The sequence below is a fragment of the Trichomonas vaginalis genome, chromosome V, assembly GCF_026262505.1.
Source record: "Trichomonas vaginalis G3 chromosome V, whole genome shotgun sequence".
NCBI classification, from domain to species: domain Eukaryota; phylum Parabasalia; order Trichomonadida; family Trichomonadidae; genus Trichomonas; species Trichomonas vaginalis.
In genome coordinates this window covers 34,633,800-34,657,175 of record NC_067207.1, presented here as the reverse complement: position 1 = coordinate 34,657,175, position 23,376 = coordinate 34,633,800, and the positions used below count along the sequence as shown (strand labels likewise).

Below are 23,376 nucleotides of genomic sequence, written 5' to 3'. Positions count from 1 at the left end.
AATACTTTAAGTACGGGTGTAACATGTGCTGCAACTAGAGCAGGTTTCATTATGTTTGGATGTCCGACTGAGTTTACTATTAATGATATGAGCTATAATACAAAACTTATTTCTGGTTTTTACTACAACAGTTTCCTATAACAGAAAAGGTGTCATACAAGAATGTCTATTCCATTGACATTAAGCACACCAATCTTATATATTGTTCAAACTTAGGTTCAAAGTGTTATTCGAATGTCGACAGAAACTATTATGACCAAAAGATACTTATGCGTATAAACAATACTTTCTCTGCTGTTTGCCTATTGTTCATTCGAATGCAGAATTTTCAACCTTAGTGAACTCAAACACTTTGGCAAGTATAACGTGACATTAGTTGACGCAAACTTTGTTCCTGTAAAACTTTTATGTCCTATGTATTTGTCAATGACGGCAGAAAGTTTTCGAATTGGAAGATGCAACTGGTGAAAGTATTGTATTACAAGAACAACTTCAACAACAATAGCTCAAAAACAACAAATGCAACAAATGCAACAACAAAGTCAAGAATAAAAAAATATTTTTTTTATTTTATAAAAATGTACAGAATAGATGTTCAGATTTTTATGACTTCCAAGCATTCGAAATATGTGTCCATTTCGAGACTATAACAAGCAGTCGAGATTTGAAACGTTTAGTCATTTATGTCGACTCTGCCCCAGAATGTTATGTTATGAAAGAATGGGATGTAGTCTTTAACAAACCTAAAGCGACAATAGTTTCAGAACAAGAATGTAGACAGAAACTTAAGAAAATAAAAGTCGTACAAGTTGGCATGAAGATGTTAGATGCTTGGGATATCTTATTGTCAAAGTTAGAAGATTTTTCAGTTCGAGGTATAAAGTTCTATACACCTTCTCCAAACTTCTATTCTATCTTCACTGGATATAAATACGAACAAGTAGAATGGAAAGAAAATATTATAGAAGCTTGGTTAGACCATGTCAAAGAAATATATGCAATGGAAACGAAAGAGTCTATGAGTATATCTTATGTTGGTTGCAAAACATCTTACAACATCCAAGGCTATAAATAAAACTGCTCTCATTATAATGGAAAACAAGGAACTGGTAAGAACACATTCTTTACAGATATCTTATGCAAACTGTAGAAGGTTATTCGAACCCTAATATGACAAACTTAGAAAACATCTGTGGCAAGTTTAACTCCTCAATAGAGAATATGAAATTATAGTTTGCAATGAACTTCAAAAGTATAGATACAACAAAAGTTTTTGAACTCAGATGCTTTGAAGAGTCTTATAACAGACAAAGTTGGAGTGTTGAAAGAAAGTATAAAGACCAAAGAGTTTGTGAAATGTTGCAAACTTCATTATGGTTTCAAACAATGCTGTTCGATGAAGTAGAAAGTTCTGACAGAAGATATGTAGTTGTCAGAACGTCAGATTCTCATATGCAAGATACAGAATATTGACGACTTAGCAGAAACTTTGACATCTGACTTTTACAACCACTTGTTCTCATATTTTATGACATTAGATATTTCAAAGTTCAATCCAAGACAAATTCCACATACCGAAGAGAGACAAACATTGTTAGAAGCAAACAAGAGTGTATATGAACTGTTCATAGATGAAACTGACTTTGTGTCATTAGATAAAGTCATTGTACGATTCGTATAAACAATATTGTCAAGAATTTATATTGACAGCGTCTAAACGAACATTCTTGCAAATGTCAAAAGTCTTTTAGATGTTCAGAATGGTGTATATACAAAGAAATTTTTTATGAGTAAATTTTAAAAAAAATATTTTTTATCCGATAGAAAAGATGGCAAAATTCATCTCAGTAAATAAGTACATGTCAGGACTTAAAGAAGAACTAGACCCATTCACATATTTGAATGTTTACTTCTACCATTTTGAAAAGTCTTCATTCAGCAAAGTTTGGAACATCGAACCAGTTAAGTTTGCTATTGTGACTAAAAATGGTGCGAAATTTGAAGACTTAGACATAGAAGGTTTGTTAGCAGTCAAAGAAAGTTTTGACAGAAGGTTTTCAAACCTTAAAGAAGGCAAAGCATACAAACTTGTTATACCTTATGAACCAAAGAAAGCAGACGACTATGAATATTATGAGTCTAAAGTTGTAGAAGTTCAAGGTAAATTGGGTAAAAAGATTTTAGAGTCTAAGCCAGTGTTTACTCCTAAAGAGGAAGAGAACATTGACATTGACCCAGAAATGTTCTAAAAATAAAATTTTATTTTACATGTCAAATTTCTTTTTCTCTGGAACTGGTTCAGGTTCTTTCTTCTCTTCTTCTACTTTCTTTTCTTTCTTTTCTTTCTTCTTCTTTTCTGGTGGAGTTATGTCAAATTTGGCGCAACTATATTTATGTAAAAGTTCTTTGTCCTTTAATAGCTCTTCTATTCTGTTTTCTATTTCATCTTCAAGAACAGCGCATGTGTCTTCTTTGCATTCTAAGAAATTTTGTTGGACTTCATCTCTCCAAGAGGCGTCATCTCTGTCAACAAGTCTGTCATTGACAAATTTTAAGACTTCTCTGCTTAATGTTTTATGGTTCTTGTCATATTCCCAGAAACAGAACTTTAGAACAAATTCCCCTTTCTTGTTTACACTATGTAAGATTTTATGGTCGACAGATGTTTTGCTGTCGAAAAGCTTGTCTCGAATATAGATAGCGAAATCGCTAGACATTTTCTAAAAGATAAAAATTTTAATTTTTCTAAAAATATGTTAGAAAAAAAGTTTGCTGACATTGACAAAAAATTTGAGAATGTTTTAAACAAGACAAGAGGAAGTTAGAAAATGCTCAGATAAAACCTATACATGACAAGTTCTTATTTGCTCAGAATGGTATAACAGGTCTAATTGCACCACCTGGGTCGGGTAAGACTTTCACTTATCTTAAAATGGCTGCACAACAACAAGAACTAGATGAGAAGAACCCATTCTATGAGTTAGTTGTCATTTGTAGTACTTCTGGTCAATTTGACCAAACCGTCAATTCGTTCAAAGATATTATAAAGAAGTCTAAGTTAGTATGTATAAAAGACTCTGAGTTGTTAGATTGGATAAAGAAGTACCAAAGAAGAGTTTTGAAATATAATGCTATAAATGAGTATATAAATTCTAAGTTTAAAGACCCAAATGAGGAAATGCAGAGAATATTAGACAAACACCACTTCAGAAACAAACAGAAAGAGATAGAATACATTTCGAAGAAATTGCAATCTTACGATTGGAAGACTTACCCTCATAGGTGTCTTCTTATCTTAGATGACTTTGCTTCTCATCCTTTGTTAAAGAATAGAGAACAAGATATGTGTCGAATTCTTAAGAAGCTCAGACACTTTAACATCTCAGTTGTCATTTGTGTACAGACAGCAAAGAGTTTAAGTAAGGATGTTAAAAGAATACTTACTGACATTATACTTTTCCCCGGATTGTCCGAAGACGATTTCATGGAACTTATGAAAGAGTCCATGGCAGGTAAGTTTGACAGACATGAACTATGGGAGAAGTACAAAGTCATACAAGACCCTCATACTTCTTTCAGAATTCATATCTACGCAAACAAAGTTCAAATTGTAAAAAGTCAAGCTTGAAAAATAAATGGTTCATCTACCCTACTTGTTTGAAGTTGTCAAAATACTCTGTTATTTTTCACGATTTTCATGAGTTTTAGGCGACCCAGAAAAAAGTCGGTCTCGCTGTTCTTCACTGTTTTCGTACGGAATCTCTTCTCTCGGTTTTCCGAGGGAAGCAAGCATATGCCATTTTTTGACGAAGTGAAGGTTTGCACTTCGTCAAAAAAATCCCTGAAATCAAGAATTTTGTTGCTGAATTCAGCAAAAATAATGTTTAGGGTAGAAGGTTAGATCTAACCTCATTTCTACCCTCCTTTCTACCCCAGTTATTTTATAAGCGTTTTACATGGTAAACGTTATTTTTTAAATTTTGTGAAAACTCAACGGTTTGACACATGCCCTAAAAATTATTTTACTCAGAATTTTGTTGCTGAATTCAGCAAAAATAATGTTTAGGGTAGAAGGTTAGATCTAACCTCATTTCTACCCTCTTTTCTACCCCAGTTATTTTATAAGCGTTTCACATGGTAAACGTTATGAATTCGTGAGACTCTAAACAGTTTCGTAGCTTCTATTTCTTCTTTTAGTACATCGAATGTTTTAACGATACCGAAAGTTTCTTTATACTTCTTCTTGACGTCAGATAGAAGGAAATCTTCTGCTGTTGGATAGTTTTTGTTCAGAAATTCTAACATGTCCATTTTATTTTCTGCTGGCTTTTCTGCTTCTTTCTTTAAATCTGCATAGTCGTTTCTCATTCTTTCTATCTCTTTGACGGAGTAGTTATATCTCCTCATTGCTGCTTTACATTTAGAACATTGCGGGTTCATTTTTGCGTTATATTCTGAAACCTTACCTGCTAGAACAACTAAGGCGTCAATGGTTTTCTTTAACTCAAAAGCTGCTGGTTTTATCTGTTTATTCCATACTTTACCTCTTCTATCTTCATCTCTTATCTGCCATACACATTCTGCAACTAATGAAACAAAGTTGTCGTATGTCTTAAACTCCCCCGATTTATATATGTCAGAGATGTTCTTATATACCATGTCGCAATCTTTTTCCATAACTTTATGGTTGCAATGAAAACCAAGGAATTCATAATTTACCTTTCGTATGAACTTCTTTATTTCTACTGAGTCAGTTGCTTTGACTTCAATTTCGTCGAATTCAGGAATGGTTAGTTTTTGTTGCTGAATTTCAGGTAGTTTAGGCAAATGGTCAATAATGTCCTCCATTTCATAAAGATACTGTTCATTTGTTTCATCTTTCGCACTACAGTCTAAATTACTTGTTAACAGTTCTTGCTTTATCTTCTGGATTTTTGTTTCGAAAGTATATGAAGAAGGAATGAAGCTTTTCATCTCTACCAACATTGACGTAGGATTCATGACTAACGAGTTTGGTGCTGTTGTTTGAATTGTTGTTGTGCCGATTGTTGACATTTCTGTTCTTTTATACAAAATAAAAAAATAAAAAAAATAAAACTAACTTTATTTTTTATTTCGGGAAAATTCATGAAAATTCAAGAGGGTAGAAATGAGGGTAGAAAACAGGTTAGATCTAACCTTCTACCCTAAACATTATTTTTTGGTGTAAATTTCCTAAACTGACTGACTGACTGACTGACTGACTGACGGCACAAAGTGGCATAACGAAAACATTAATATATATAAAATTCATGAAAATTCAAGAGGGTAGAAATGAGGGTAGAAATGAGGTTAGATCTAACCTTCTACCCTAAATTATATTTTTACTGAATTCAGCAACAAAATTCAAATTGTAAAAAGTCAAGCTTGAAAAATCTAAGTGTTTAGTCTTAGTAAGATGGTAGCTTCTTAAAGCAAATACCATTGCTGAGTTTTATGTACGTGAAGAGAAGTACAATGAATTCAATTACGAGTACAATTGCAATGACAACTAAGGCAACTATTTTTGTCTTTTGCCAGCAAGAGTACTTCTTCTCTTCCAATGGTTCGGCAGAACTATACTCACTCATGAGAAATGCCAAAACGGTTTAATAGAAAAAGTGTCATTTTTTCATGTCAGAAGACTCGAAGGTGCAACACTTCCAAAATACCGACGAACTCAGAAGAGCAGCATGGCAGTATGTTCTTGACAACTTCTTTGAGTTCTCCAGGTACACCTTGGAAAATGCTGAAGAACTCCGACACAGAGAATTTGGAGAAATTGCGCTCCAATACTACCTTGACAAACAAAGGGTAAAATAAGACTAAAAACTTAACGTTTAAAAAAGTGACATTTTTAATGAGCTCCGAGTCACCGAGAAAACTTGGTCAGATGTTAGCAGCTTACTTCCCTGAGGAGGATGGAAGCGTTACATACGTAAGGTTCAAAAACAACGAACCTGGAATTGCGTACAAAATTCGCAATTACATGACCATGGAAGAGTACGAAAGTTCCTACAAGAGAAACCAGCTCTAAACAACTCAGAAAAGAAAGAATAAAAAGTTTAACTCGTAATTGTTTATTTTTTTTACTTGTATGGGCAAGCTGCAAGAATGAAGTCGACTATCTCAGTCTTTGTTTTGACGAGCTGGACGGCTCTTGCGAGTACGTCTGTTTTGCGGTCTCCAGTTGGTGTCTGACCTTCGTAATTGTGCATGTTCTTGAGAGCTCCAATTGTAAATGATTGTAGGATGAAGAGTCTCTCAGACTGCTTGAGGTAGTCTTCACGGTCACGAACCGAATCTGTGGTACGAGTCGAATCGGTCGATTTGAGGGAAGAGACTGAAAGCCTGTCGTCTTCCATCGGGACTGTGGCATAATCTTTGCGTAAACGGTTCAGACCTTCTTCGAACTCTTGGGCTCTCTTCGATTGGGATTGAGATTGGAATTGCTGGGGTGGAGCTTGCTGGAACATCCAAGGGTTGGGGAAGTAAGGCATAGGCTGAGGAGGAGGGTAGTTCGGGAAGCCTTGTGGTAGGTAGTAACCTTGAGGTGGAAATTGGTAGTAATTTGGTGGAGGTACTTGCTGGAACTGAGGTTGCTGAGGAGACTGTTGTGGTTCTACAGCTTTCGGTTCTGCAGCTTTCGGTTCTTCTGGCTTTGGAAGGCGTTCAGGAAGAGGAACGTCAGTCATCCGTTTGTGTCCTGTCGGAAGGAAAAACTTTTTCTGTCGGAAGGAAAAACTTTTTCTGAAGTTCGACCAAAAAGTTCTCAATTTTCGAAAATTTGAATGGTTTACGGACGGACAACTGGAAGAGTTCTTCCTGTCGGAAGGAAAAATTTTTCCCTTTGTCCGGAAAATTTTTTCCAGTTGTCGGGAAAATATTTTCCTGTCGGATGGAAGGACTCGGAATGCCAGAAGGATTTGACGAGGCAATTTACCTTATAGAGATAAATGAAGTTGTTAAGCAGTACTTGCGCAGGGTAATGAAGCCCAAGGTCAAGTTCACCACTATTTCTGGAAGGTCTACACTTCAGCTCGAGACTTCGACTGGAATTCCAATTCAAATACCAGACGGGACAGCCTACGATGGCATAAAGGACGCCAAAAGAGAAGCTCTTGTTAAGTTCCTAAACAAACGTCCTTGGATAAAAATACCAAACAAGGAGAACCCCCTACCCCATATGAAATTGGCAATTCAGTCTCTCCTTCACTTCTCGGGTCAGCCGTTCTACATAACCTGTGAAGGCGACATCCAACCAGTTCAGTAAACCTTAACGTTTAGAGTAAAAACATTTTTTTTCATTTTTTGAATGAAGCAAGTTAAATTCGTCCCACACCAATCTCAATGGACCGATGAAGAGTTTCAAGCCATCGTTGAAGACGTTGAGAACGACATAGACGGCGAACTTAAAGGAGCTCAAATCACAATTGCAACCAAAATTGCAGAGGTCAAGGAACAGATAGCTCCACTTAAAGCTACCAAAGCTACTCTTGACCTCATGGATAGTTACCGTTTAGATGTCAAGAGTGGAATAAGACAATTAAAATTAAAACTTCTAAACTACGAAGCTATACTCCAAAAGTTAGCAGAAATGAGAAGACTTTACCAGAGCTACTTACATGTAAGGGACTTACCTTCAAGCAGTCCGACCAAAGATGAATTTGTTGACATTGTCCCAATTTTGTCCGAAAGTCAGCTCAGATGTTTCGAACTGCTCCCAACATATCCGGAATATGAACGTTTGCCTGAACTCTTTCGGTTCCTCAAAAAACGTTTTTTGGTTTGTTATATACGAAAACGATAAAAACGGTTGACAGAAAAGTGACAACTTTACGTGTCAAAAATAGAAAAAGTGACATTTTATTCGTAATATTAAAATGAATCATCATAATCTTCTTCATAAGGGTCTTCATAATCTTCTTGATATTCTTCTTCATAATTTACTTCGTATTCTTCTTCTTCATTACTATCTTCTTCTATTTCAACCGGATTCGCCTTATTTTCTTCTTCTTCAACTTCCTCTCCTTCTTTTTCTCATTCATCTTCTTCGATTCCTTGGAGCTCTGGCATCTCATTGGCCATAAGTGAACCTGGAAGAAAATCTTGAGAGACTCCATCCACAATCCATTTTGCCGGCATTCCCCTCTTCCAAATTGGAAGTTTCTTCCACATTTCAGATGGGCTATAGTGAATTTGTTTTCCATTCACATAATGAGTTGGTAATGCTAGATGAGGTTTAGCATTATAGTACTCAACCCATTGTTGAATCTTTGCCCATGACAACTCTCTGCTCTCTATGTTAGGCCACAAGCGCTCGATTTTCCCATTTTGGTATGGGCAATGGGGGACAATATATACATTATTGATCCCCCGAACCCTCATAGCCTTTAGGAACTCGCCTTTATTCTCGCCGCCATTATCGGACCAAATTGTATGTGGTGGTCCATAACGGGCTATTGCTCTCTTAATTACTTTCACTGTTTGGCTAGCATGTTTTGACGAAAGATGCTGCCATTCTATGATGAGCCTTGTGCAGTCATCAATCACAGCATAAAGAATCTGACTTCTCTTTTTGCCAAGAAAGTGGATATCAACGTGCCATATTTGGTTAGGAAAGGCAGCTAAGTATCTTGTCTTTCCTTTTGGCCGATAGGGTCCCCTTGGACGTGCCAAGCCTAGCTCTCTAAAAGCTCTTTCTACCATATGTCTTGAGGGGGGATGTGGAAGAGGGTTTGTAAGATATTTAATGTTCCTCAGCTCAGATGGAAATGATAATGGAGACTCTTCAATCATAAGTCCGGAAGGAATTGTGGAAGAAATTTGATTCAGGGGCTTAAAACGTTCAATAGCGGAGAACCATGTTTGGGTAGGCGTTGGCTGTGGAACAATACCCGTCTTCATGTCCAAAAATGCCTCAAAATGAGATTTGGCATATTCGATATCTTTATTTATTTGGTTATAGGCGGAGATTATTCCAAGATGGCCATGCTGCTCAATTAGGTTTCTAATAGTTACATTAAGATCTTTTGGTACATTAACTTTGGGTCTCCCGCGCTTAAGGGGAATAGACACAGATGGGTGAGGCTGAGGCTGAGTATTGGCAGAGAGCTGTTGCTGTGGGGGAGTGTTGGCAGAGAGTTGTTGTTGTGCCGAGGTGTTGGCAGAGAGCTGGCGTTGAAGAGGAGTGTTGGCAGAGAGTTGTTGCTGTGGAAGAGTGTTAGCAGAGAGTTGTTGCTGTGCCGAGGTGTTGGCAGAGAGCTGGCGTTGAAGAGGAGTGTTGGCAGAGAGTTGTTGCTGTAGAAGAGTGTTGGCAGAGAGCTGGCGTTGAAGATGAGTATTGGCAGAGAGTTGGCGTTGAAGAGGAGTGTTGGCAGAGAGCTGGCGTTGAAGAGGAGTGTTGGCAGAGAGCTGGCGTTGTGGAAGAGTGTTGGCAGAGAGTTGTTGCTGTGGAAGAGTGTTGGCAGAGAGTTGGCGTTGAAGAGGAGTGTTGGCAGAGAGCTGGCGTTGAAGAGGAGTGTTGGCAGAGAGCTGGCGTTGTGGAAGAGTGTTGGCAGAGAGTTGTTGCTGTGCCGAGGTGTTGGCAGAGAGCTGGCGTTGAAGATGAGTATTGGCAGAGAGCTGGCGTTGAAGAGGAGTGTTGGCAGAGAGTTGTTGCTGTGGAAGAGTGTTGGCAGAGAGCTGGCGTTGAAGAGGAGTGTTGGCAGAGAGTTGTTGCTGTAGAAGAGTGTTGGCAGAGAGCTGGCGTTGTGGAAGAGTGTTGGCAGAGAGTTGTTGCTGTGCCGAGGTGTTGGCAGAGAGCTGGCGTTGAAGATGAGTATTGGCAGAGAGTTGGCGTTGAAGAGGAGTGTTGGCAGAGAGTTGTTGCTGTGGAAGAGTGTTGGCAGAGAGCTGGCGTTGAAGAGGAGTGTTGGCAGAGAGTTGTTGCTGTAGAAGAGAGTTGGCAGAGAGCTGGCGTTGTGGGGGTGTTGGCAGAGAGTTGTTGCTGTGGAAGAGTGTTGGCAGAGAGTTGGCGTTGAAGAGGAGTGTTGGCAGAGAGTTGTTGCTGTGCCGAAGTGTTGGCAGATAGCTGGCGCTGAAGAGGGGTGTTGGCAGAGAGTTGTTGCTGTGGAAGAGTGTTGGCAGAGAGTTGTTGCTGTGCCGAGGTGTTGGCAGATAGCTGGCGTTGAAGATGAGTTTTGGCAGAGAGCTGGCGTTGTGGGGGTGTTGGCAGAGAGTTGTTGCTGTGGAAGAGTGTTGGCAGAGAGCTGGCGTTGTGGGGGGTGTTGGCAGAGAGTTGTTGCTGTGCCGAGGTGTTGGCAGAGAGCTGGCGTTGAAGAGGAGTGTTGGCAGAGAGTTGTTGCTGTGGAAGAGAGTTGCAGAGAGCTGGCGTTGTGGGGGTGTTGGCAGAGAGTTGTTGCTGTGGAAGAGAGTTGGCAGAGAGCTGGCGTTGTGGGGGTGTTGGCAGAGAGTTGTTGCTGTGGAAGAGAGTTGGCAGAGAGCTGGCGTTGAAGAGGAGTGTTGGCAGAGAGTTGTTGCTGTAGAAGAGAGTTGGCAGAGAGCTGGCGTTGTGGAAGAGTGTTGGCAGAGAGTTGTTGCTGTGCGAGGTGTTGGCAGAGAGCTGGCGTTGAAGATGAGTATTGGCAGAGACTTGGCGTTGAAGAGGAGTGTTGGCAGAGAGTTGTGGCTGTGGGGGAGTGTTGGCAGAGAGCTGGCGTTGTGGGGGTGGCAGAGAGTTGTGGCTGTGGGGGAGTGTTGCAGAGAGCTGGCGTTGTGGGGTGTTGGCAGAGAGTTGTTGCGGAAGAGTGTTGGCAGAGAGTTGGCGTTGAAGAGGAGTGTTGGCAGAGAGTTGTTGCTGTGGAAGAGTGTTGGCAGAGAGTTGTTGCTGTGCCGAAGTGTTGGCAGATAGCTGGCGCTGAAGAGGGGTGTTGGCAGAGAGCTGGAATTGTGTCTGGGTGTTGGCAGAGAGTTGTTGCTGTGCCGAAGTTTTGGCAGATAGCTGGCGTTGAAGATGAGTTTTGGCCAGAGAGCTGGCGTTTGGGGGTGTTGGCAGAGAGTTGTTGCTGTGGAAGAGTGTTGGCAGAGAGTTGGCGTTGAAGAGGAGAGTGTTGGCAGAGAGTTGTTGCTGTAGAAGAGAGTTGGCAGAGAGCTGGCGTTGTGGGGGTGTTGGCAGAGAGTTGTTGCTGTGGAAGAGAGTTGGCAGAGAGCTGGCGTTGTGGGGTGTTGGCAGAGAGTTGTTGCTGTGGAAGAGAGTGGCAGAGAGCTGGCGTTGTGGGGGTGTTGGCAGAGAGTTGTTGCTGTGGAAGAGAGTTGGCAGAGAGCTGGAGTTGTGTCTGGGTGTTGGCAGAGAGTTGTTGCTGTGGAAGAGAGTTGGCAGAGAGCTGGAGTTGTGTCTGGGTGTTGGCAGAGAGTTGTTGCTGCGCCGAGGTGTTGGCAGAGAGCTGGCGTTGAAGATGAGTGTTGGCAGAGAGTTGTTGCTGTGCCGAGGTGTTGGCAGAGAGCTGGCGTTGAAGATGAGTGTTGGCAGAGAGTTGTTGCTGTGGAAGAGAGTTGGCAGAGAGTTGTTGCTGTGGAAGAGTGTTGGCAGAGAGTTGGCGTTGAAGAGGAGTGTTGGCAGAGAGCGCGTTGAAGAGGAGTGTTGGCAGAGAGCTGGCGTTGTGGAAGAGTGTTGGCAGAGAGTTGTTGCTGTGCCGAGTGTTGGCAGAGAGCTGGCGTTGAAGAGGAGTGTTGGCAGAGAGCTGGCGTTGAAGAGGAGTGTTGGCAGAGAGCTGGCGTTGTGGAAGAGTGTTGGCAGAGAGTTGTTGCTGTGCCGAGGTGTTGGCAGAGAGCTGGCGTTGAAGATGAGTATTGGCAGAGAGTTGGCGTTGAAGAGGAGTGTTGGCAGAGAGTTGTTGCTGTGGAAGAGTGTTGGCAGAGAGCTGGCGTTGAAGAGGAGTGTTGGCAGAGAGTTGGCTGTGGGGAGTGTTGGCAGAGAGCTGGCGTTGTGGGGTGTTGGCAGAGAGCTGGCGTTGTGCCGAGGTGTTGGCAGAGAGCTGGCGTTGAAAGGAGTGTTGGCAGAGAGTTGTTGCTGTGGAAGAGTGTTAGCAGAGAGTTGTTGCTGTGCCGAGGTGTTGGCAGAGAGCTGGCGTTGAAGATGAGTATTGGCAGAGAGTTGGCGTTGAAGAGGAGTGTTGGCAGAGAGTTGTTGCTGTGGAAGAGTGTTGGCAGAGAGTTGGCGTTGAAGAGGAGTGTTGGCAGAGAGCTGGCGTTGTGGAAGAGTGTTGGCAGAGAGTTGTTGCTGTGGAAGAGTGTTGGCAGAGAGTTGGCGTTGAAGAGGAGTGTTGGCAGAGAGCTGGCGTTGAAGAGGAGTGTTGGCAGAGAGCTGGCGTTGTGGAGAAGTGTTGGCAGAGAGCTGTGCCGAAGGTGTTGGCAGAGAGCTGGCGTTGAAGATGAGTATTGGCAGAGAGCTGGCGTTGAAGAGGAGTGTTGGCAGAGAGTTGTTGCTGTGGAAGAGTGTTGGCAGAGAGCTGGCGTTGAAGAGGAGTGTTGGCAGAGAGTTGTTGCTGTAGAAGAGTGTTGGCAGAGAGCTGGCGTTGTGGAAGAGTGTTGGCAGAGAGTTGTTGCTGTGCCGAGGTGTTGGCAGAGAGCTGGCGTTGAAGATGAGTATTGGCAGAGAGTTGGCGTTGAAGAGGAGTGTTGGCAGAGAGTTGTTGCTGTGGAAGAGTGTTGGCAGAGAGCTGGCGTTGAAGAGGAGTGTTGGCAGAGAGTTGTTGCTGTAGAAGAGAGTTGGCAGAGAGCTGGCGTTGTGGGGGTGTTGGCAGAGAGTTGTTGCTGTGGAAGAGTGTTGGCAGAGAGTTGTTGCTGTGCCGAGGTGTTGGCAGAGAGCTGGCGTTGAAGATGAGTATTGGCAGAGAGTTGGCGTTGAAGAGGAGTGTTGGCAGAGAGTTGTTGCTGTGGAAGAGTGTTGGCAGAGAGAGCTGGCGTTGAAGAGGAGTGTTGGCAGAGAGTTGTGGCTGTGGGGGAGTGTTGGCAGAGAGCTGGCGTTGTGGGGGTGTTGGCAGAGAGCTGGCGTTGTGCCGAGGTGTTGGCAGAGAGCTGGGTTGAAGAGGAGTGTTGGCAGAGAGTTGTTGCTGTGGAAGAGTGTTAGCAGAGAGTTGTTGCTGTGCCGAGGTGTTGGCAGAGAGCTGGCGTTGAAGATGAGTGTTGGCAGAGAGTTGTTGCTGTGGAAGAGAGTTGGCAGAGAGTTGTTGCTGTGGAAGAGTGTTGGCAGAGAGTTGGCGTTGAAGAGGAGTGTTGGCAGAGAGCTGGCGTTGAAGAGGAGTGTTGGCAGAGAGCTGGCGTTGTGGAAGAGTGTTGGCAGAGAGTTGTTGCTGTGCCGAGGTGTTGGCAGAGAGCTGGCGTTGAAGAGGAGTGTTGGCAGAGAGCTGGCGTTGAAGAGGAGTGTTGGCAGAGAGCTGGCGTTGTGGAAGAGTGTTGGCAGAGAGTTGTTGCTGTGCCGAGGTGTTGGCAGAGAGCTGGCGTTGAAGATGAGTATTGGCAGAGAGTTGGCGTTGAAGAGGAGTGTTGGCAGAGAGTTGTTGCTGTGGAAGAGTGTTGGCAGAGAGCTGGCGTTGAAGAGGAGTGTTGGCAGAGAGTTGTGGCTGTGGGGGAGTGTTGGCAGAGAGCTGGCGTTGTGGGGGTGTTGGCAGAGAGCTGGCGTTGTGCCGAGGTGTTGGCAGAGAGCTGGCGTTGAAGAGGAGTGTTGGCAGAGAGTTGTTGCTGTGGAAGAGTGTTGGCAGAGAGTTGTTGCTGTGCCGAGGTGTTGGCAGAGAGCTGGCGTTGAAGATGAGTATTGGCAGAGAGTTGGCGTTGAAGAGGAGTGTTGGCAGAGAGTTGTTGCTGTGAAGAGTGTTGGCAGAGAGCTGGCGTTGAAGAGGAGTGTTGGCAGAGGCTGGCGTTGTGGAAGAGTGTTGGCAGAGAGTTGTTGCTGTGGAAGAGTGTTGGCAGAGAGTTGGCGTTGAAGAGGAGTGTTGGCAGAGAGCTGGCGTTGAAGAGGAGTGTTGGCAGAGAGCTGGCGTGTGAAGAGTGTTGGCAGAGAGTTGTTGCTGTGCCGAGGTGTTGGCAGAGAGCTGGCGTTGAAGATGAGTATTGGCAGAGAAGCTGGCGTTGAAGAGGAGTGTTGGCAGAGAGTTGTTGCTGTGGAAGAGTGTTGGCAGAGAGCTGGCGTTGAAGAGGAGTGTTGGCAGAGAGTTGTGCTGTAGAAAGTGTTGGCAGAGAGCTGGCGTTGTGGAAGAGTGTTGGCAGAGAGTTGTTGCTGTCCGAGGTGTTGGCAGAGAGCTGGCGTTGAAGATGAGTATTGCAGAGAGTTGGCGTTGAAGAGGAGTGTTGGCAGAGAGTTGTTGCTGTGGGAAGAGTGTTGGCAGAGAGCTGGCGTTGAAGAGGAGTGTTGGCAGAGAGTTGTTGCTGTAGAAGAGAGTTGGCAGAGAGCTGGCGTTGTGGGGGTGTTGGCAGAGAGTTGTTGCTGTGGAAGAGTGTTGGCAGAGAGTTGTTGCTGTGCCGAGGTGTTTGGTGGCGAAGCTGGCGTTGAAGATGAGTATTGGCAGAGAGTTGGCGTTGAAGAGGAGTGTTGGCAGAGAGTTGTTGCTGTGGAAGAGTGTTGGCAGAGAGCTGGCGTTGAAGAGGGAGTGTTGGCAGGAGTTGTGCTGCTGGGGAGTGTTGGCAGAGAGCTGGCGTTGTGGGGGTGTTGGCAGAGAGCTGGCGTTGTGCCGAGGTGTTGGCAGAGAGCTGGCGTTGAAGAGGAGTGTTGGCAGAGAGTTGTTGCTGTGGAAGAGTGTTAGCAGAGAGTTGTTGCTGTGCCGAGGTGTTGGCAGAGAGCTGGCGTTGAAGATGAGTATTGGCAGAGAGTTGGCGTTGAAGAGGAGTGTTGGCAGAGAGTTGTTGCTGTGGAAGAGTGTTGGCAGAGAGTTGGCGCTGAAGAGGGGTGTTGGCAGAGAGTTGTTGCTGTGGAAGAGTGTTGGCAGAGAGTTGTTGCTGTGCCGAGGTGTTGGCAGATAGCTGGCGTTGAAGATGAGTTTTGGCAGAGAGCTGGCGTTGTGGGGGTGTTGGCAGAGAGTTGTTGCTGTGGAAGAGTGTTGGCAGAGAGCTGGCGTTGTGGGGGGTGTTGGCAGAGAGTTGTTGCTGTGCCGAGGTGTTGGCAGAGAGCTGGCGTTGAAGAGGAGTGTTGGCAGAGAGTTGTTGCTGTGGAAGAGAGTTGGCAGAGAGCTGGCGTTGTGGGGGTGTTGGCAGAGAGTTGTTGCTGTGGAAGAGAGTTGGCAGAGAGCTGGCGTTGTGGGGGTGTTGGCAGAGAGTTGTTGCTGTGGAAGAGAGTTGGCAGAGAGCTGGCGTTGAAGAGGAGTGTTGGCAGAGAGTTGTTGCTGTAGAAGAGAGTTGGCAGAGAGCTGGCGTTGTGGAAGAGTGTTGGCAGAGAGTTGTTGCTGTGCCGAGGTGTTGGCAGAGAGCTGGCGTTGAAGATGAGTATTGGCAGAGAGTTGGCGTTGAAGAGGAGTGTTGGCAGAGAGTTGTGGCTGTGGGGGAGTGTTGGCAGAGAGCTGGCGTTGTGGGGGTGTTGGCAGAGAGTTGTGGCTGTGGGGGAGTGTTGGCAGAGAGCTGGCGTTGTGGGGGTGTTGGCAGAGAGTTGTTGCTGTGGAAGAGTGTTGGCAGAGAGTTGGCGTTGAAGAGGAGTGTTGGCAGAGAGTTGTTGCTGTGGAAGAGTGTTGGCAGAGAGTTGTTGCTGTGCCGAAGTGTTGGCAGATAGCTGGCGCTGAAGAGGGGTGTTGGCAGAGAGCTGGAATTGTGTCTGGGTGTTGGCAGAGAGTTGTTGCTGTGCCGAAGTTTTGGCAGATAGCTGGCGTTGAAGATGAGTTTTGGCAGAGAGCTGGCGTTGTGGGGGGTGTTGGCAGAGAGTTGTTGCTGTGCCGAGGTGTTGGCAGAGAGCTGGCGTTGAAGAGGAGTGTTGGCAGAGAGTTGTTGCTGTAGAAGAGAGTTGGCAGAGAGCTGGCGTTGTGGGGGTGTTGGCAGAGAGTTGTTGCTGTGGAAGAGAGTTGGCAGAGAGCTGGCGTTGTGGGGGTGTTGGCAGAGAGTTGTTGCTGTGGAAGAGAGTTGGCAGAGAGCTGGCGTTGTGGGGGTGTTGGCAGAGAGTTGTTGCTGTGGAAGAGAGTTGGCAGAGAGCTGGAGTTGTGTCTGGGTGTTGGCAGAGAGTTGTTGCTGTGGAAGAGAGTTGGCAGAGAGCTGGAGTTGTGTCTGGGTGTTGGCAGAGAGTTGTTGCTGCGCCGAGGTGTTGGCAGAGAGCTGGCGTTGAAGATGAGTGTTGGCAGAGAGTTGTTGCTGTGCCGAGGTGTTGGCAGAGAGCTGGCGTTGAAGATGAGTGTTGGCAGAGAGTTGTTGCTGTGGAAGAGAGTTGGCAGAGAGTTGTTGCTGTGGAAGAGTGTTGGCAGAGAGTTGTTGCTGTAGAAGAGTGTTGGCAGAGAGCTGGCGTTGAAGATGAGTATTGGCAGAGAGTTGGCGTTGAAGAGGAGTGTTGGCAGAGAGTTGGCGTTGAAGAGGAGTGTTGGCAGAGAGTTGGCGTTGAAGAGGAGTGTTGGCAGAGAGCTGGCGTTGAAGAGGAGTGTTGGCAGAGAGCTGGCGTTGTGGAAGAGTGTTGGCAGAGAGTTGTTGCTGTGCCGAGGTGTTGGCAGAGAGCTGGCGTTGAAGATGAGTATTGGCAGAGAGTTGGCGTTGAAGAGGAGTGTTGGCAGAGAGTTGTTGCTGTGGAAGAGTGTTGGCAGAGAGCTGGCGTTGAAGAGGAGTGTTGGCAGAGAGTTGTTGCTGTAGAAGAGTGTTGGCAGAGAGCTGGCGTTGAAGATGAGTATTGGCAGAGAGTTGGCGTTGAAGAGGAGTGTTGGCAGAGAGTTGGCGTTGAAGAGGAGTGTTGGCAGAGAGTTGGCGTTGAAGAGGAGTGTTGGCAGAGAGCTGGCGTTGAAGAGGAGTGTTGGCAGAGAGCTGGCGTTGTGGAAGAGTGTTGGCAGAGAGTTGTTGCTGTGCCGAGGTGTTGGCAGAGAGCTGGCGTTGAAGATGAGTATTGGCAGAGAGTTGGCGTTGAAGAGGAGTGTTGGCAGAGAGTTGTTGCTGTGGAAGAGTGTTGGCAGAGAGCTGGCGTTGAAGAGGAGTGTTGGCAGAGAGTTGTGGCTGTGGGGGAGTGTTGGCAGAGAGCTGGCGTTGTGGGGGTGTTGGCAGAGAGCTGGCGTTGTGGAAGAGTGTTGGCAGAGAGTTGGCGTTGAAGAGGAGTGTTGGCAGAGAGCTGGCGTTGAAGAGGAGTGTTGGCAGAGAGCTGGCGTTGTGGAAGAGTGTTGGCAGAGAGTTGTTGCTGTGGAAGAGTGTTGGCAGAGAGTTGGCGTTGAAGAGGAGTGTTGGCAGAGAGCTGGCGTTGAAGAGGAGTGTTGGCAGAGAGCTGGCGTTGTGGAAGAGTGTTGGCAGAGAGTTGTTGCTGTGCCGAGGTGTTGGCAGAGAGCTGGCGTTGAAGATGAGTATTGGCAGAGAGTTGGCGTTGAAGAGGAGTGTTGGCAGAGAGTTGTGGCTGTGGGGGAGTGTTGGCAGAGAGCTGGCGTTGTGGGGGTGTTGGCAGAGAGTTGTGGCTGTGGGGGAGTGTTGGCAGAGAGCTGGCGTTGTGAGGGTGTTGGCAGAGAGTTGTTGCTGTGGAAAGAGTGTTGGCAGAGAGTTGGCGTTGAAGAGGAGTGTTGGCAGAGAGTTGTTGCTGTGGAAGAGTGTTGGCAGAGAGTTGTTGCTGTGCCGAAGTGTTGGCAGATAGCTGGCGCTGAAGAGGGGTGTTGGCAGAGAGCTGGAATTGTGTCTGGGTGTTGGCAGAGAGTTGTTGCTGTGCCGAAGTTTTGGCAGATAGCTGGCGTTGAAGATGAGTTTTGGCAGAGAGCTGGCGTTGTGGGGGTGTTGGCAGAGAGTTGTTGCTGTGGAAGAGTGTTGGCAGAGAGTTGGCGTTGAAGAGGAGTGTTGGCAGAGAGTTGTTGCTGTGGAAGAGTGTTGGCAGAGAGTTGTTGCTGTGCCGAAGTGTTGGCAGATAGCTGGCGCTGAAGAGGGGTGTTGGCAGAGAGCTGGAATTGTGTCTGGGTGTTGGCAGAGAGTTGTTGCTGTGCCGAAGTTTTGGCAGATAGCTGGCGTTGAAGATGAGTTTTGGCAGAGAGCTGGCGTTGTGGGGGTGTTGGCAGAGAGTTGTTGCTGTGCCGAGGTGTTGGCAGAGAGCTGGCGTTGAAGAGGAGTGTTGGCAGAGAGTTGTTGCTGTAGAAGAGAGTTGGCAGAGAGCTGGCGTTGTGGGGGTGTTGGCAGAGAGTTGTTGCTGTGGAAGAGAGTTGGCAGAGAGCTGGCGTTGTGGGGGTGTTGGCAGAGAGTTGTTGCTGTGGAAGAGAGTTGGCAGAGAGCTGGCGTTGTGGGGGTGTTGGCAGAGAGTTGTTGCTGTGGAAGAGAGTTGGCAGAGAGCTGGCGTTGTGTCTGGGTGTTGGCAGAGAGTTGTTGCTGTGGAAGAGAGTTGGCAGAGAGCTGGAGTTGTGTCTGGGTGTTGGCAGAGAGTTGTTGCTGTGGAAGAGAGTTGGCAGAGAGCTGGAGTTGTGTCTGGGTGTTGGCAGAGAGTTGTTGCTGCGCCGAGGTGTTGGCAGAGAGCTGGCGTTGAAGATGAGTGTTGGCAGAGAGTTGTTGCTGTGCCGAGGTGTTGGCAGAGAGCTGGCGTTGAAGATGAGTGTTGGCAGAGAGTTGTTGCTGTGGAAGAGAGTTGGCAGAGAGCTGGCGTTGTGGGGGTGTTGGCAGAGAGTTGTTGCTGTGGAAGAGAGTTGGCAGAGAGTTGGCGTTGAAGAGGAGTGTTGGCAGAGAGTTGTTGCTGTGGAAGAGAGTTGGCAGAGAGCTGGCGTTGTGTCTGGGTGTTGGCAGAGAGTTGTTGCTGCGCCGAGGTGTTGGCAGAGAGTTGTTGCTGTGGAAGAGAGTTGGCAGAGAGCTGGCGTTGTGGGGGAGAGTTGGCAGAGAGCTGGCGTTGTGGGGGAGTGCTGGCAGAGAGTTGTGGCTGTGGGGGAGTGTTGGTACTGCTGGCTAATGAAAGCTGGCGTTGAAGAGGAGCGTTGGCAGAGAGCTAGCGTTGTGGCGGGGTGTTGGCAGAAAGTGGGCTTTGTAGAGGAGCGTTGGCTGTTGAGAGCTGTTGCTGTGGAACAGAGTTGGTAGTGCTGGCTGATGAAAGCTGGCGTTGTAGAGGAGTGCTGGCTGATGAGGGTTCTTCCTGTATACGAGAGTCGTTTGAACTTTGTAATATCAAATAATCGGTAAGGAGAGTGTCATCTCTGTGTTTCAAAATGGATGAACACTCGTAGAGTCGATTATTATATTTAATGTAGAAAGTAGTAAACTCTTGAAGTTTGTATGTATGATGTAAGTACTCTTCAATAGTAATTAGTCTATTACATAAGAGAGCTTTGTAAAATGTTATCTTGTTAATTGATGAACGAATAGTGTTGTTGACTAATGGAACATTTGTGAGAACAATGGCTAACGGTGTGCGCATTTGAATCTGTGCTAGAGCTGTTTCAAGCCAAGCTGAATCAACTAAGGTGTACAAATTCATTTTAAACAAATTTGAAATGAAATAATTTGTGAGAATTTGAGAATAATTTAATTATTTCAGAAGTCTATATTGAAAAAATATTTTAACAAATTTTCGGCGCCATATAGAGAACTAGAGTCTGCGAGGTACTGATTCTATCTATGTACCTCGCAGACCCTAGTTCTCAGCCAAAATGGCTAAAAATTGCTCGCAGTTGTTTGCCATGTAAACTGTCACTTTTTGAGGAGATTTGACATTCTGTCAAATCTCCTTTTTTCGTATATAAGAGTATGACATAACTGTCATAACAAGCTTTTTGAAGTAAAACCGTCATTCTCAAACCACTTCATTTTTTCGATGTCCGAACAAGCACCGAAGCCAAACTCAATGAAAGATGTCCTTTCAAGGTTGCCAGGCAAGCGCCCAGTTCAAATTCAAATTGCCCAATTGAACGCTCATCTGTCAAACACCATTAAGACTCTCCAAAGTAGTCTTATGGAAGAGATAACCAATCTCAAAGTCGAAGTCCTCACGAACCAAGCTTCCAATAAGAAAGTCCTGAACGATTTCGCGGAAACCTTGCGCCAATACAACATAGAGAACCAAAACCTTGCCCGACTCATCTACCGTTTCTTCGAAGAGATAGACGCCATCTGGAAGGTACTCGGAAAGGACAGAACATGCAACACCGTACTTCGTGAACACAGAATTGCCGAAGGTATTATCAAAGAAGAGGAAGAAGAGGAAGAAGAAGAAGAGAAACACGAAGAAAAGGAAGTTTGGGCAACCCTTGTTGTCGATGACGCTTACGAAATTTCCCAACCCTACCCATACCAAATCCGCAACAAGGAGACAGGCAAGGTTCTTACCCCAGTCCTCAACAACTTGGGACACTTGAACCTTAACCTTCGAATTACGGTTCAGTTTCCATGGGAAGGCTTGTCGGTATGCAATGGGTTCCAAATCCAGACAAGAAGACGAGGGTCAGACACATTGACGGTGACAAGCTCAACAACCGTAAGGAGAACCTCGAGTGGTTCTAAGAGTAAAAAAAATTTATTTTAGGGGAAACCCCAAGTAAATTTAGGTGTTTATTTGGATAAGTATGTTAAATTAAGGGTAATTTGCAAAATTAGTTCCCGACCTTTGAATTGGACTCTTTCGTTATCCAGTTGCGTAGGAGGTCGTCCCAGAGGAGTTGGTAGAATTGCCAATCCAAGGACGATTTGTCCTCCCAGGCATTGAGGATGTACTGCTCGTAGAGTTTCATGACCTCTGCCTTGCACCAGACACCCTCTCCCTTGGAACGTAAGGCTTCTTCGAAGTGCTCGAATGCGATTGGGCTGCTTGACCATCCGAAATGACACTTTTTGTCCGTTTGGTCAATGTTTGTGTCTCGTGCCATAGTCGAAGAAAATACAGACAAACAGGTTATATATGAGTTTGAGACCAAGAATGGTGTAACTCGACCTGTCCGATTCAAAGACTCCGAGGGCGACCATGAAATTAAACGGAAATTAGCTAGGAAGGAATATAAAATGGACTGGTTGCCACCACCTCCACCTCCACCACCTTTACCTGTTCCTCAAGTAAATAAGCCTTTCCCGTTCCCAAGAATTCCCACATTTAAATTCAAATTCGAATAAAAATTTTTTATTTCATGCAATGTTTTATTTCTGTGCCGTCTTCAAGTATGCCCCAGTACTTACGCTTGGAGAGGACATGAACTTCGGTGAAAATTTTGTCCAATTTGAATTGACCCATCTTCTCACCGACCATGCCCATTTCAATGAGTTTGTTGTACCCTTCTTCGTTCGTCATGAGTGCGTCAATGTTCTCATAGTAAACCACAACTTTCGATTTGACTTCGGAGAAGAATTTGTTGTAGTTGTCAAGGACTGCCTTTGCGAACTGAGGGTAAGACCAATGTTCGACAATAGGTTTTAATGTGGTTACTAAGCCACTTTGACCTTGAGTGAATTCGTACTTCAAAACAAAAGGAGAAAACCTTTCAACAAAGTTGTCGACCTTCTCATAATGTTTACTCTTCATCTCTTGAGGTTTCTTAATGGAATATCCCCATGTCGAATTCATAAGCAATTTGAGTGTCATTGCAAGTTTGGGGTTTGAAGCTTTCCTAATATCATACAGTTGTTGTATGACTTTTCCAACTGTATAGTTCCTTCCCGGGAACTCACCATCTTCGTTTGGAATTCCAGTCGGAATATATTGGACAAACCTCATGTATGCAGCGTTAAGGTCGACATAGTATATCTTTTCATCTGAGTCGAACTTGTCGCAACCAATTGGTCCAGTTTGTGGAAATTCAAGTGAGTCTCTTATCTTCTGAGAAACTTCTCCTGTTATCTCATAAACATCGTCGAAGCAACCTGTTTCATATAAAACCTTCTGACCTAACTCAGATGCTCTCCAATACAATTTGACGTCAATTGGATGTCTCAATGGAAGTTTGTTTATAGCATCTTGAAGTTCTTGCAACCTCATTGGAAGTTCTTCTGGTTCAGGTTGGTATCCGAACAATCCAACTCCTTGTGGAATTGTGTACTTCTTTTGTACTAGAACTTTGTCTGGAACAACTTTTGGTCTTGCTAACAGTGAAAAGTTTGTTTCGTCTTTTGGTACAAAAGTTTCTGTCAGCTTGTCATCTGGAATTGGTTCCAACAAACCTTTCTCGAAAAGAATGTTTACAGCTCTGACAATGTTGCACTTGCCTTTTCCGAACAATGGGTTTGTAAGACTTTCGTTCAACATGAAGTGGTTGTGGACAATTACAATCTTCAACCATGGTAAATTGAACTCAACAACATAGTCGTCATGTGAAGAACCTTTAGCTGTAGGTATGTTGACTCGGATATTGACATTTGCCAACGGTGCAATTTTTGCCAATTGACCTCTGAGAATGTACCTTGTCTTCACACATGACTCAAGATACTTCATCTTCTCTTCTGTAACAAGACCAGAGTTCCTGAGACATGTAAGAATGCAAGGTTCATTGACAATTGTTTCAATTGAATTGTAAATTCCATACCTTGTCAAGTCAATGTCAGACTTATTTATGAAGGGGAAGTATCCAGCATGTTGTCTGACTGCTTGAGGGTTAGGTTGGTACCATTCGAACTTGACACTTGCAATTCCTTCAATTGCATTCAAAATGTCTGAGTCGGAGTCAACCATTTGTTCTCTCTTTGTAGTCTTGAAAGCGTCAAGAAGCATTGCAGCTGTTGTGACATTGCCATGTGCATAGTAAATGTGACCATCCAAATCTGTTATGGTCAATCTGAGATTGTGTCCTTTCTTATTTCCGTCTTGTATGGCAGCAAGTACACCCATGAAGCCTTCTTTGTTCTTTCCTTCGTCAAAGTTTACTGTAAAGGTTCGACCAGAAGTAATTTGACTTCTAACTTCACGGTACTTCTCATATGCATATCTTGTTCTTTCCATGGGAGCATGACCATCCTCTGCACTACCTTTTTTCCTTCTCAAAGGATGCAACTGTTCGTCATGTTTCCAGTAGAATCTGGCAAAGCCGTCGTGTCCTTCAACTTGAGGTTCACTAACATCGAAAGGCATGTCCATAAGACGTTCTTCTTCTAACCTCTCTAGTCTGTTTGGATAATTTGCACGTGCTGTTTCCAAATCCATTTCGTAGCGAAGACCAGACAATTTGTCATAGACTTTTATGGGTCTTCCCTTCCTATATTTAAAATTCTTCGAAACTCTCCAACCATATCTTTGTAACTCTGCTTTTATTCTAGCAGATTTTCTATCCATTCTATATGGGGGAATTTTTA

At 44.8% G+C, this 23,376-nt stretch overlaps 15 protein-coding genes and 2 pseudogenes across 17 annotated transcripts, besides 3 other annotated features; 8 read left to right on the top strand and 9 right to left on the bottom strand.

Annotated features, from left to right (window-relative positions):
* Positions 1 to 23,376: part of a mobile genetic element that runs on past the window's edge.
* On the top strand, positions 1,860 to 2,249 carry TVAGG3_0457230 (protein of unknown function, DUF4108 family; the record flags this gene model as incomplete). The annotated part of the gene is made up of 1 exon (XM_051234890.1): positions 1,860 to 2,249. The coding sequence occupies one exon, from the start codon at positions 1,860 to 1,862 to the stop codon at positions 2,247 to 2,249; it is 390 nt and encodes a 129-aa protein (XP_051104620.1).
* On the bottom strand, positions 2,265 to 2,606 carry TVAGG3_0457220 (uncharacterized protein; the record flags this gene model as incomplete). Its single annotated transcript, XM_051234889.1, has 1 exon — positions 2,265 to 2,606. A coding segment is annotated over one exon (342 nt), but the record flags the coding sequence as incomplete, so codon positions are not given.
* On the top strand, positions 2,933 to 3,628 carry TVAGG3_0457210 (protein of unknown function, DUF4106 family; the record flags this gene model as incomplete). Its single annotated transcript, XM_051234888.1, has 1 exon — positions 2,933 to 3,628. One exon carries the CDS (start codon positions 2,933 to 2,935, stop codon positions 3,626 to 3,628), a length of 696 nt encoding a protein of 231 aa, XP_051104618.1.
* Positions 4,120 to 4,440, bottom strand: TVAGG3_0457200 (organellar and viral DNA polymerase type B; the record flags this gene model as incomplete). The annotated part of the gene is made up of 1 exon (XM_051234887.1): positions 4,120 to 4,440. The coding sequence occupies one exon, from the start codon at positions 4,438 to 4,440 to the stop codon at positions 4,120 to 4,122; it is 321 nt and encodes a 106-aa protein (XP_051104617.1).
* On the top strand, positions 5,879 to 6,078 carry TVAGG3_0457190 (annotated as a pseudogene). Its single transcript has one exon. A coding segment is annotated over exon 1 (200 nt).
* Positions 6,108 to 6,713, bottom strand: TVAGG3_0457180 (uncharacterized protein; the record flags this gene model as incomplete). The annotated part of the gene is made up of 1 exon (XM_051234886.1): positions 6,108 to 6,713. One exon carries the CDS (start codon positions 6,711 to 6,713, stop codon positions 6,108 to 6,110), a length of 606 nt encoding a protein of 201 aa, XP_051104616.1.
* Positions 6,989 to 7,291, top strand: TVAGG3_0457170 (uncharacterized protein; the record flags this gene model as incomplete). The annotated part of the gene is made up of 1 exon (XM_051234885.1): positions 6,989 to 7,291. A coding segment is annotated over one exon (303 nt), but the record flags the coding sequence as incomplete, so codon positions are not given.
* Positions 7,808 to 7,872: a mobile genetic element.
* Positions 7,897 to 8,917: a mobile genetic element.
* TVAGG3_0457150 (ribonuclease H-like family) lies at positions 8,059 to 8,817 on the bottom strand (the record flags this gene model as incomplete). The annotated part of the gene is made up of 1 exon (XM_051234884.1): positions 8,059 to 8,817. One exon carries the CDS (start codon positions 8,815 to 8,817, stop codon positions 8,059 to 8,061), a length of 759 nt encoding a protein of 252 aa, XP_051104614.1.
* TVAGG3_0457130 lies at positions 9,280 to 10,040 on the top strand (annotated as a pseudogene). The gene has a single exon. A coding segment is annotated over exon 1 (761 nt).
* TVAGG3_0457120 (LP04239P family) lies at positions 12,081 to 13,199 on the bottom strand (the record flags this gene model as incomplete). The annotated part of the gene is made up of 1 exon (XM_051234883.1): positions 12,081 to 13,199. A coding segment is annotated over one exon (1,119 nt), but the record flags the coding sequence as incomplete, so codon positions are not given.
* Positions 14,792 to 15,579, bottom strand: TVAGG3_0457110 (uncharacterized protein; the record flags this gene model as incomplete). Its single annotated transcript, XM_051234882.1, has 1 exon — positions 14,792 to 15,579. A coding segment is annotated over one exon (788 nt), but the record flags the coding sequence as incomplete, so codon positions are not given.
* TVAGG3_0457100 (membrane-spanning 4-domains subfamily A MS4A -related family) lies at positions 16,791 to 17,252 on the top strand (the record flags this gene model as incomplete). Its single annotated transcript, XM_001294732.1, has 1 exon — positions 16,791 to 17,252. A coding segment is annotated over one exon (462 nt), but the record flags the coding sequence as incomplete, so codon positions are not given.
* Positions 19,100 to 19,585, bottom strand: TVAGG3_0457090 (uncharacterized protein; the record flags this gene model as incomplete). The annotated part of the gene is made up of 1 exon (XM_001294733.2): positions 19,100 to 19,585. One exon carries the CDS (start codon positions 19,583 to 19,585, stop codon positions 19,100 to 19,102), a length of 486 nt encoding a protein of 161 aa, XP_001294734.2.
* On the top strand, positions 19,922 to 20,482 carry TVAGG3_0457080 (uncharacterized protein; the record flags this gene model as incomplete). The annotated part of the gene is made up of 1 exon (XM_051234881.1): positions 19,922 to 20,482. A coding segment is annotated over one exon (561 nt), but the record flags the coding sequence as incomplete, so codon positions are not given.
* TVAGG3_0457070 (uncharacterized protein) lies at positions 20,656 to 20,919 on the bottom strand (the record flags this gene model as incomplete). Its single annotated transcript, XM_051234880.1, has 1 exon — positions 20,656 to 20,919. One exon carries the CDS (start codon positions 20,917 to 20,919, stop codon positions 20,656 to 20,658), a length of 264 nt encoding a protein of 87 aa, XP_051104610.1.
* TVAGG3_0457060 (uncharacterized protein) lies at positions 20,950 to 21,210 on the top strand (the record flags this gene model as incomplete). Its single annotated transcript, XM_051234879.1, has 1 exon — positions 20,950 to 21,210. One exon carries the CDS (start codon positions 20,950 to 20,952, stop codon positions 21,208 to 21,210), a length of 261 nt encoding a protein of 86 aa, XP_051104609.1.
* On the bottom strand, positions 22,086 to 23,356 carry TVAGG3_0457050 (uncharacterized protein; the record flags this gene model as incomplete). The annotated part of the gene is made up of 1 exon (XM_051234878.1): positions 22,086 to 23,356. A coding segment is annotated over one exon (1,271 nt), but the record flags the coding sequence as incomplete, so codon positions are not given.